This window comes from Meleagris gallopavo, chromosome 23 (assembly GCF_000146605.3).
Source record: "Meleagris gallopavo isolate NT-WF06-2002-E0010 breed Aviagen turkey brand Nicholas breeding stock chromosome 23, Turkey_5.1, whole genome shotgun sequence".
Taxonomy (NCBI): domain Eukaryota; kingdom Metazoa; phylum Chordata; class Aves; order Galliformes; family Phasianidae; genus Meleagris; species Meleagris gallopavo.
Window position 1 is genome coordinate 1,624,040 of NC_015033.2, and position 10,406 is coordinate 1,634,445.

Genomic DNA, 10,406 nt, shown 5'->3' on the forward strand with positions numbered 1-10,406 from the left:
ATTTGAAAGTCCAATAGCATCCCCAACAGGGCTGGAGTCATTTTTTTTTTTTTTCCTGTGCTTAGGCCATGAATTTAAATTACTTGCAGAGACTTGGCTAGATGACTTCTGTAGTATATTTTATGTTAACCTCTGCAAAGCAGAAAGTCTTGCCCTGACAAGTCTTCAGACATGATACTGAGAAGTGAGTTCCACAGAGTTTTCCAGATTGGACATGAGGAAATGGTCTCATGTTTCTCCAGAGCAGGTTTAGATTGGATGTCATGGAGAATTTCTTCACTCTGAGTGGTGGTTAAGCACTGGTACTGCTGCCCAGGGCAGTGGTGGAATCCCCATCTCTGAATGTATGTAGGTCACTCTGAAAGTATGTCTCCTACTTACTTCCATGGAAACTACAGCAGATAAGAAGAGCACAATAACACTATTTGACAGAGCAAATTGGTTATAAAACACTATTTTTCAATATAGTCACCACCATTAGCCGTGCGTTTTTATCAGCAATGAACAAATCCTTTGTAAATGTTGGTAGAAGCAGTCTTATTTCTTCAGATATTATACAGAGAGGTAAATGTTGGTGGCAGAATACGGATTACTGTTGCAGTGCTATTATGTTTTTCCTGCATGCTGATTTCTGTGTCTCACACAGGTATATTCCTGCTATTGTGGACCACACTGGATGCCTGCCTTGTCAGGGGACATTCCTGCTTCACCAGGTACTCATGAAGGCTGTAGAGCAGCAAGTTTCATCTCTGCAGGGGATTAGAGTGCTAATGATAGATTTTTGCCTCTCTCATGTCTTTTCCTTTCCTGTACAGCTGTCTAATGATAGCTGTAGGGTCAGCCATCTATCAGTCTGAATTTAGTCTGTAAGCTTTGAGCACTGTGGAGAATGTTTGACCTCTGGTATAGTGCTGTTTCCTGTGATTATCGGTGTGCATTCTAATCACAAAAGATGAAAGTCTTTTTAAAAAACACCAGCTGAGTGCCTCTGGTGTTCTCTAACTTCTGCACCAGGATCACTAAAAGAGTGTGTGGACTCAGATTTCCTTTTTTTTTTTTTCTTACTGCATATGGCTGTAAGACAGATCTGTACAATGACCACATCTCAGTGCATTTTAAATGCTTGTAATTAATCACAAATACTACTGTAATAATCCTTAATAATAATTTGTCTTTAGCTGGATTCAAAAGACAGTCCTAGTTCAATATTGTTCATAGACTTTGTTTTTCTCTGCGTTCAAATTCCCAGTTCACTTTCAGAGACTTTACTGTTGACTTTGCACTTATTCTCTTTCTTAGATGGATAGGAAAACTCTTTAGCTTGGGAATAATGGTTGTATTTCAGTTATTTCCTTAATAAAACAAAGAATTTTGATCTATGTGTTTTTACAGCGTAAGTGCAAAAGAGATGATAGTGTGTGGGGTGGGAATACTTCCCCAGTATAAATTTTTGGTTTTGAACTCTACCAGGGAATCCAACGTAGAATCACAGTCACCATTATCCACGAGAAAGGCAATGAGTTGCACTGGAAAGATGTACGAGAGCTGGTTGTTGGTAAGTGTGTTCTGCTCTGTGTGGTGTTGTGTGAAGAAGAAAAACTGCTAATGGTAATTTCTCTTCAAGTCTTTCTCTGCTGTCTTAATCAGTATTGGATATGGGAGGAGTTGGATCTGGAAGAAAAACTTAAATCTTGCAGTTTTCACTTAAATCTGCTGCTTTAATCACAGTCTGAAATTTGGAAAAACAGTTTATTTCTGTATTTCAAGATTTAATTGATTTCCCCCTTCTCCCCTTATCAGGACGTATAAGAAACAAAGCAGAAGTAGATGAAGCTGCTGTGGATGCTATTTTGTCTTTGAATATTATCTCTGCAAAATACCTGAAGTCATCTCACAGCTCCAATAGGTAAGAATGTAAAGAGACTCTTTGTAGCAGGAATCTAAAATTCCTCTGATGTGAAGCATTGGTAGAATGTTTGAAAAACTGTGAATGTTGCTAATGGTTAAATGCAGAATTCCGTGGGCGCAGGGTATGCAGGCAGAGAATGAGTGCTACAGTAGTTTCTAGATAAAGCTGAAGTCTGTTCCTCTACATAAAAGATACTCTGATAATTTGGATGACTTTCCACTTGTAAGGACAGTTATGGGAGGAAGGAAAGGCTTAAGAGAATCTCAGAATTCAGGCCAGAACTTGTAAAGTGACATTAAGGCTTGTTGCTAGAATAAAGCATTGTAAGAAGGGCCATATCAGAGGGATACATTTATGGCTGCATGAATACCTGTGTTAGTTCTGAAACAAGCATGTGATGAATTAAGCAAGAGCCATGCTTTTTAAATTAAACTTCTTAGTTTATGGATTTATAAAGATGTTTCACAAATCGACTCGAATTCTGATAAGGTGATGTTTGTTCCATGTAACTGCACTGCAATCATTCGGGCAACAGCAGGGCTCCACTCTGAGATGCTTTTGGCTGCATATATCTCCTCATTTGAGTGCACTGCTGCGAAGATCAGCTAGACTCCTTGATGTTTTGCTCCAGTGTCTGTAACGAAGGGCAGTGAAGCAGAGTGCTGTGTTGCTGGCAAAGTCTGTTCCTGCTCTGACATAACCAAGTCACTTGACGGCTCCGTGGCTCCACTTAGCTGGTGCAAAGCTGGAATATCTCTGAAATGTATCTGAGCCTTTGGAGGGAGAGGGGTTGTCTGGGAGCTTGTCTCTGCAGCAGCTGTTGAATTCTGGAGGCATTGTGCTTCCAGGCAATGAAACAGCCTCTAATTTCCTTTTCCATCAGAGGCTTGGACTTTGAAATACCACTGCAATATTAAAGGTGGGATCAGGATGCTGCTCCTGCCAACTGAAAGTTTTCCTGCCACCTAGTGTTTATAAACATGTACAGTGACAGTATTTTTAGCAGTTATCTCTTGCCTCTTTGTAGAATTGGGTATTTTACTTCTAGTGTATTTGAAATAATGAATCAGTATCTCTGGGACTTGAAGATTTCCAATCTGATACTACTAGGTCTGCAGTGGAGAAGTGCTGTACCTTCTGTGCTCTAGCAGTTTCAAGAAACTCTTGTATAGCTCTGTAGTTTCTTATCAAGAAGGTTGCTTGGACGGATGAAGGATGAGGATTGGTGTAATGAGACTGCTGACCATCTCAATGAAGTGCCAAAGTTTAACATGGGAGATGAGTTCATGGCAGGGTGGTGGTGTGCAATTGAAGCTCTGATCCATGTCTTATGTTTGTTCATTGTCCACAGACTTGTTTTATGGTGTTTTTGTTTTGTCAGCCTTTTCTGTTCCTCTCGGCTGTTGCTTCTCTGTTCTGCTTTTGGCTGCACTAACCAAAGCTCTTTCTGTGTTTTTACAGGCTCTTTCTTGATAAGGATATGCCTAGGTATTTTCTGTTTGCTTCTCTTGCACATAAAGATTCTTGAAAATAGAATGCTTTATGTATTTTGTATTGCTGCCATCTCCTTTTTAGTTAATGAATGTCGTTAGCGCACAGCTTAGCTCTTGTAGAAGTAGTACATCTCCTCCTGCCCCTTGTCAGGGATTTATTCAGGTAAAATTCAGTAAAGAATGTGCGAAGATAAATTTTCCTTCGCACACAGTAGGCAGCTTCCATAGGTGAGTCTTTCTGATTCTCAGAATGTACTGTCACAATGCAGTCTCTATTCATGGTCCTTCATAGTTCTCTTCCTTTGTTCTGTGTCAAAACTAGATTTGGAATTTCTTACTGTCTTTGACTCTGTAATGCTTGCCATGTTTGAAGCACCAAGGCAAGAGCTGAATGATTGAGTTACTTGAAATTCCAGCTCACAGTTGCACTGAACAAAAAGCTGTGGCTGCCATGTGACTGGCATTCAGCCTCCACTCTTAGGTTGGATTTGCATATGAAATTTAACCATGTGGTTGCTACTTCTTAGTTTACCAGTTGGCAAAGAAGCGAGACGTTTAGTAGCTGCTCAGACTGGATTCCTCTTTCACCTTCCAGGTTTTCCTGTGGATCACAGCCAAGCGTGCTGGCTGCACAGTCTCGGGCAATGTGCAGTCTGCTTTCTGAGTTCTGCCTGTTTGAAAAAGAGAAGGCTTAAGTCTTCAGTGCTTTCAATTAACCACCTTTAACTAACACTAAAATCCACTTAAAAATCATTTCTGACTGTACATTGGTGCCTTCCACGTGTTTCTCCTCTTTCCTGTGCTTTGCTTTTTCTGTGCTCTATTTTACTACTCATGTTTGCTATACAGAAAGAGGTTTGCTCACTTCCATTTCGTTGTCTCTGTTTGTGACTATTCTAGCAAGTTCTGGTTTGGACAGACAGGCCTGTGTATATTTATCTTCCTGGCTAGACAAAATCCAATAGAATATCTGTCTCAAAGCTGTGTTTGACTCCAACTTGACATTGATCCAAAAAGCACCATTTTGCTAAGGGAGCATTTAGTGCTTAATGTTTATGCCTCCTTTGGTGTAAAAAAAAAAAAAGGAGAGAGCTTGTTTTCTGAAGCCTCTGTTAGAGAGTGCAGTTTTGACACCATAAATTAGGACTTCGATGTCTTTTGTGTGATGCTGTCTCTCACCTTTTACCTGAACAAATGAACTTTCCTGATTGCTGCAGTAGAACTGTGGGAGGCTTCAGCTCCTTTCTTGCCATGTACAAATCAAAGAGATTTCTTTAGAAAGTTTGCATTAGATCTGCAAGTTTTCACTTGAAACTATTAAGGAAATGGAAAGAAGTTTTTACTGCTTGAGTTCAGGACTTATCCCTGCCTGTCAATCATTCTGATTAGCTATCAGAAACTGCTGGTTTTATATCACTGTCACAAAGATGTCTTCTGTTACTAAATGCCAGTCTTATGATATGGGATTAGCGTTGATTTAAAATGAATTAATCTTCCCATACACTTTGGAGATCCATCTGGGCTGATTTGCACTTGAATCAATAGAGAGAAGCTCTGTTTAAAAACAGTCTTCCCTGTGGTGCTACAATAGCTTTTATTCTCTTCTACATTCCTACTTTTGTCTTTTATGTGAGCCTTTCTGAAAACAAGCAATAGCATCTTATGCCAAACTATTTGCAGTAGAAGTAATCTTGAGAAAGAAGAAAGATGTTTTTGCTTCAAGTATTTGTTGTGCAGACCACTGTGGTCAGTAACTGTTGCGCTGGATGGTGGTGAGGAAGAATTTTGCCTGACCAGTGAGAGGGAGGGGTGCAGAGGAACTCTGTTGAGCTCTTGCTGTGCTTTTTTTCCAGGACCTTTTATCGGTTTGAAGCAGTTTGGGATAGCTCCTTGCATAACTCCCTTCTCCTCAATCGAGTGACTCCGTATGGAGAGAAGATATATATGACCCTTTCTGCTTACCTGGAGGTTAGAATTCTGAGTTTTCTTTTCTGGTTGTTGCTCATACAGAACCACTGGAAACAGCAGGCAGTGTGTATCTGAGAACTGAAATCCTGAAGCCAGTGGAAGTCGGTATTAATTTTCTGAGAACGAAGTGGAAAAACCTATTCCCAATTAACATATTGAAGGCACTAGTGCCAACCAGTGAGGTGAAACTGATGACCTTATTACCTTTCTATGCCTCATTTTATCTATCTTTCTATCTTTAAATCTTTTGATGTACTACCAGTGTTGCAAACAGCAGCCTAGCTGTTGGTTTTGTGAGATGCTGCTGTTCTCTGTAATACAATTATTTCACCCACAAGATGCATCAAGATGATTTTAACATTCTCGTTCGTGAAAGCACATACCAAAAACCCCACCAAACACCCAAACAAGAATAATTTCAAGAAGCTGTCCTACTAAAAAAGAGAAGTTGTATAACTTAGCAAAGTTGTCTGCAGACACTCATTCATTCTTTTTTTTTTTTTTCTTAGCTTGACCACTGCATTCAGCCTGCTGTTATAACAAAGGATGTTTGTATGGTCTTTTATTCACGTGATGCCAAGATCTCTCCGCCACGATCGCTGCGCAATCTCTTTGGCAGTGGCTACTCCAAATCTCCAGATTCGTAAGTGGAGTTGGTACTTTTGCTGTTTGGTGTTAGATGCCCTGGGAAGGGCACGGTGAGAAGGTCTGCCTTAGCTAATATTTCTCCAGTCTGGTTTTGAGCTTTTTTTTCTTACTTGCTTTTCAGTGAAACTCATGGCTTATCTCTCTAATGGCCTTATTTCAACCTTATGTCTGAACAGCTGGGACAGGAGATCCATATTTCAAGCCTGTATATTGGTGATCCTGATCCCAACTGAAAGCTGCTGTTGCAATGGCAGTTTTTAATGGGGATTAAAAAAATAAAAAATAAAAATTTAGGGTAATGCCATGTTTAGAGATCTTGCAGCATGTCCTGGCTATTTTCTGTTAAATGTAGTTCTAGAAAGGATTTAATCTTCAACTTCCATTTGGGGACACAAAACTAAAGCTACTCTACATTATTTTTGAAGATAATATTTTTTTTCTCCTTTGTTTTCTTGTGAACAGCAATCGAGTGACTGGGATCTATGAACTAAGTTTATGCAAAATGGCAGACACAGGAAGTCCCGGTAAGCAGTTACAGGAGTATATGTATTAAAGGTACTGTGAACTGAAATAGTAGAGTAAAAATCCTAGGCAGAACAGAGTAAATCTTTCTATCTTGATGGGAAGCAGTTTCTGCATTTCATAGGAGTGACAGAACATTAATGGCAGTAAACAGAAAATACCTGAGTGAAGCAAGAAAGCCAAATTAGACACAACCTCTCTGATGTGTGATTGCTGTTAAAGAACATATCGCCTTGTGCGTTTCCTGCCAGACAGCAGCGGGTTGATTCATTGCAGATTGCTGATTGACAAGTGCTTCTTGGTGCTTTCCCTCAGACTATGTTTTTAAAAAGCGTGCTATTATTTCTGACTGCTCAGGAATGCAGAGGAGGAGGAGGAAAGTCCTGGATACATCTGTGGCATACGTGCGTGGAGAGGAGAACCTGGCAGGCTGGAGGCCCCGAGGAGACAGCCTCATTCTGGAACATCAGTGGGAATTGGAGAAACTAGAGCTGCTGCATGAGGTATGTGAAGAGAGCAAGTGAAAGCAAAAGGGCTGCTGTACGTCTGAGTTTGCATTTAGTGTAGGTACTGCCTGACCTTCTGAGCTGAGCAGTTCCCAAATCTGAGTTTATTCTCAAAGTTGAGATTTAAATATGTTCTCTTACAGAGTAGATGGAAATGTTTACTTGTGTGAATCTTACGAGGACATGAGAACTAAGTGGGTGTAAATAGAGAGTGTCCTGGATCAGGTGATACTCATTTCTTTTCTTTTCTAGGTGGAAAAAACCCGGCATTTCCTTTTGCTTCGTGAAAAGCTTGGTGACAGCATCCCCAAGTCTCTGAGCGACTCGTTGTCTCCCAGTCTGAGTAGTGGAACCCTCAGCACCTCCACCAGCATTTCCTCCCAGATTTCCACCACCACATTTGAGAGTGCTGTGACGCCCAGTGAGAGCAGTGGCTATGACTCAACAGACATAGAAAGTCTGGTGGATCGTGAGAAGGAGCTGGCCACCAAGGTATAACACAGGAGAAAAGCAGCAAGGGTCTGAGTAGAGTTACTAAAGATGAAGAAGTATATGAACTTCCCAGATAATCTGGTGAATTTCATTAGATGTTTTATAAACTAAACTTCACAATTTTAACAAGAGAAGTGGTTATTCCCCTTTTCTTCTGGTTTTTTTTTTTCACTTTAGAATTTCCATATTTTCTCGGGGTTCCCAAATGTGTCACAGATTGCCTTGCTCTAATTTCCCTGAAAAGGTAAAATTAAAATCCTTTTCTTTGTTTTTCCTCCTCTCAGTGTCTACAGCTTCTGACTCACACTTTCAATCGGGAGTTTAACCAAGTGTACAACAGCATCAGTGACTGTAAGGTAAGGACTTCATACAGTACAATATGCTATATTTGTAGAACAATAACAATATATTTGTAGATTGTAGAATCTGTTGATGGTATGAAGAGACTGAGCAGTTTGTATTAGCTCCCTTTAAATGCAGTCTGTTTGAAGTACTTGGCTACTCAGTATCAGGTTCCAGAGACTATTGAAGGAATTTAGAGGTGATGTGAACTTGAACAATGGTAGAGCTTCTAGCTCATCAGCAGACTGGAGGTGCTTATATAATTGTATCCACTTTCCCTATGCAAAAAAATTTATCACTCTTAAGAATATTGGCAGTAGGAACAGGTAACACCACATGGCAAACCAGGCAACCTGATATTCTGTTGAGAAAGTCAAAGTGGGAATAACTGGAAATAGCAAGCAGTGCGTATGAAACTGCTGTATCTTAACCCAGAGATGGGTTTATTCCAGTTTTATGCAAGAATTTATTATACCACTGAGTAGGGAAATACTTTTCTATTGTCTGAGCCTTCTGCACATGAAATACTGCATTCTAGCTAGCCAGCTGCCAAAAAATCTCTCTGATATTTTGTGTGTATGTGTCCCTGTAGTTGTCTGATATTTCCCCCATTGGACGGGACCCATCAGTGTCAAGTTTCAGCAGTGCTACCCTCACACCTTCATCTACCTGTCCTTCTCTGGTGGATTCAAGATGCAATTCAATTGATCAGAAGTAAGTACAGGATGTGGATAATAGAAATAGTTCTTAGTATTTCTCGTTAACTCGTTGCTGTTTTCTGAGTTTTCCCCATTCCTCCTTTTCTCTACATTGGATATCTCTCTGTGTAGAACTGTGCCTTACCATTTGCAGTTGCTGCACAGTTATTCTCTTCCCACTGTTTTCTACTTCTGAGACGATTTTATCCTTTGTGGTGAAAGAACATTCAGATGTGTTGTTCTGAGGATCAGTGCATCTTTGACAAGTGGAGTCCACAAGTTTGTTTTTTGTTGTGTTTTTTTTTTGAGGTCTTTTAAAAATCTCTTTTTCTCAGCTGTATCGATAGATGAATTGGAAATAACTACCTTTGTTCTTTCTCTGTTTAACATCTGTGAGAGGAGTACTAAGTAACCACCAAACTGTAGTAAGATATGTTTCTGTATTGTGACTGCGTTTTACAAGAGAAACAAGGCAGAAGTAGCTGGAAATTGCTTACTGACAGTTACTACTTATCTCCCTACAACAGTTTATTCCACACATTTGAAAGGAAGTTATGTTTAATATTGTACAGAAGGCTCCCAATGTCATACAAAAAGTTTGGACTGGAAGATGAAGCTCGCAAGACAGGCTAGGTTGTAGATGTGCTTTTAAATTCTGTTGTCAGATTCAGTTGCTTTTTGTGATTTACTTTTTTCTCCACCCTTTTTTTTTTCCTTTTCTTTTTTTTTTTCATTTAAAGGACACCAGAAGCAAATTCTCGTGCCTCCAGTCCCTGTCCTGAGATGGAGCAGTTCCATATAATTCCTGCAGTAGAAAGTTCCTATCTTGCCAGAGCTGGAAAGAATGAATTCCTGAATCTCGTTCCTGATATTGAGGAAATCAGACCAGGGTATACTTTCAGTTCTCGTAGCTGTTATCTTGGCTTCCTGCATGTTGTCACAAGGGCTTATGAGACTTATAGGTTCCATACTCCACTTAAGGATGGTAAACAGGTGACAGCAAGTGGGGGGCAGAATTGCTAAGAGTTATACTGATATTTGATGTCTGCAGAATTCATTTCCTGCACTACTAACTCACTTTCTAATGACCTAAATGTAATATTTTTTTTACCATCAAAACTATGGCTAAGAGTCACTGAAGTAGAGATCTCTATGGGTCCTTTCTCTGTCAGACTTTTAAATGGTTCTTGATGACAAAATTCAGATTGCTGTAGAAAAACTTTTTTTTGTCTGGAACATTAAGAAAATATTAGGGACCAAATCCTGTGTAGTGTTTGCAGTTCATAGAAGTATGTAGTAGGTGCCTTCTGTAGGGGAAAACCTATTCATATTTATCTGTGGTGTTTTTTTTCTTTGGTTTGTTTGTTTTGCCAGCTCTGTGGTGTCAAAGAAAGGATACCTCCACTTCAAAGAGCCACTCTCCAGCTCCTGGGCCAAGCACTTTGTGGTGGTCCGCCGTCCCTATGTTTTTATTTACAACAGTGACAAAGATCCTGTGGAAAGAGGGCTCATAAACTTATCCACGGCTCAGGTGGAATACAGTGAGGACCAGCAGGCGATGGTAAAGGTCAGTCTGAGAGCAGTTGTTGTTGTTTCATATATAAAGCAGGATCATCACTACGGGTAGTAGCGCATCCATAATATCCTGTGCGTCATTTCTGGTCCGTTTTAGAGACTTCTCTGGCATCTGATATTTCTGCCCACATGGTTCCCAATTTGTTCAAGATTCTTATGATTTGTACATAATTCTGTGAGAGACTGAAGCTAACTGCTGGGTTGAATTGTATTTGGTTTTATGAGCATTTGTTGGTACAATGGCCCTGTTTTT

The 10,406-nt window shown here is 40.0% G+C and overlaps 1 protein-coding gene across 1 annotated transcript; it reads left to right on the forward strand.

The window, feature by feature from the left end:
• Positions 1–485: 485 nt before the first annotated feature.
• LOC104914121 (kinesin-like protein KIF1B) lies at positions 486–10,372 on the forward strand. Its single transcript, XM_010722742.3, has 12 exons — positions 486–713; positions 1,471–1,555; positions 1,801–1,906; positions 5,256–5,370; positions 5,880–6,013; positions 6,481–6,542; positions 6,898–7,043; positions 7,299–7,538; positions 7,823–7,894; positions 8,473–8,594; positions 9,319–9,468; positions 9,953–10,372. The coding sequence occupies exons 1-12, from the start codon at positions 501–503 to the stop codon at positions 10,203–10,205; spliced, it is 1,698 nt and encodes a 565-aa protein (XP_010721044.2). The 5' UTR covers positions 486–500; the 3' UTR covers positions 10,206–10,372.
• The last annotated feature ends 34 nt before the right edge of the window (positions 10,373–10,406 follow it).

Excerpts from the sequence above, each read along its gene's own strand:
- LOC104914121 (XM_010722742.3), top strand. The coding sequence starts at position 501 with ATGAACAAATCCTTTGTAAATGTTGGTAGAAGCAGTCTTATTTCTTCA. Across the intron at positions 7,539-7,822 it reads AGAAGGAGCTGGCCACCAAG|TGTCTACAGCTTCTGACTCA; the intron begins GTATAACACAGG and ends TCCTCCTCTCAG. Across the intron at positions 9,469-9,952 it reads ATTGAGGAAATCAGACCAGG|CTCTGTGGTGTCAAAGAAAG; the intron begins GTATACTTTCAG and ends TTGTTTTGCCAG.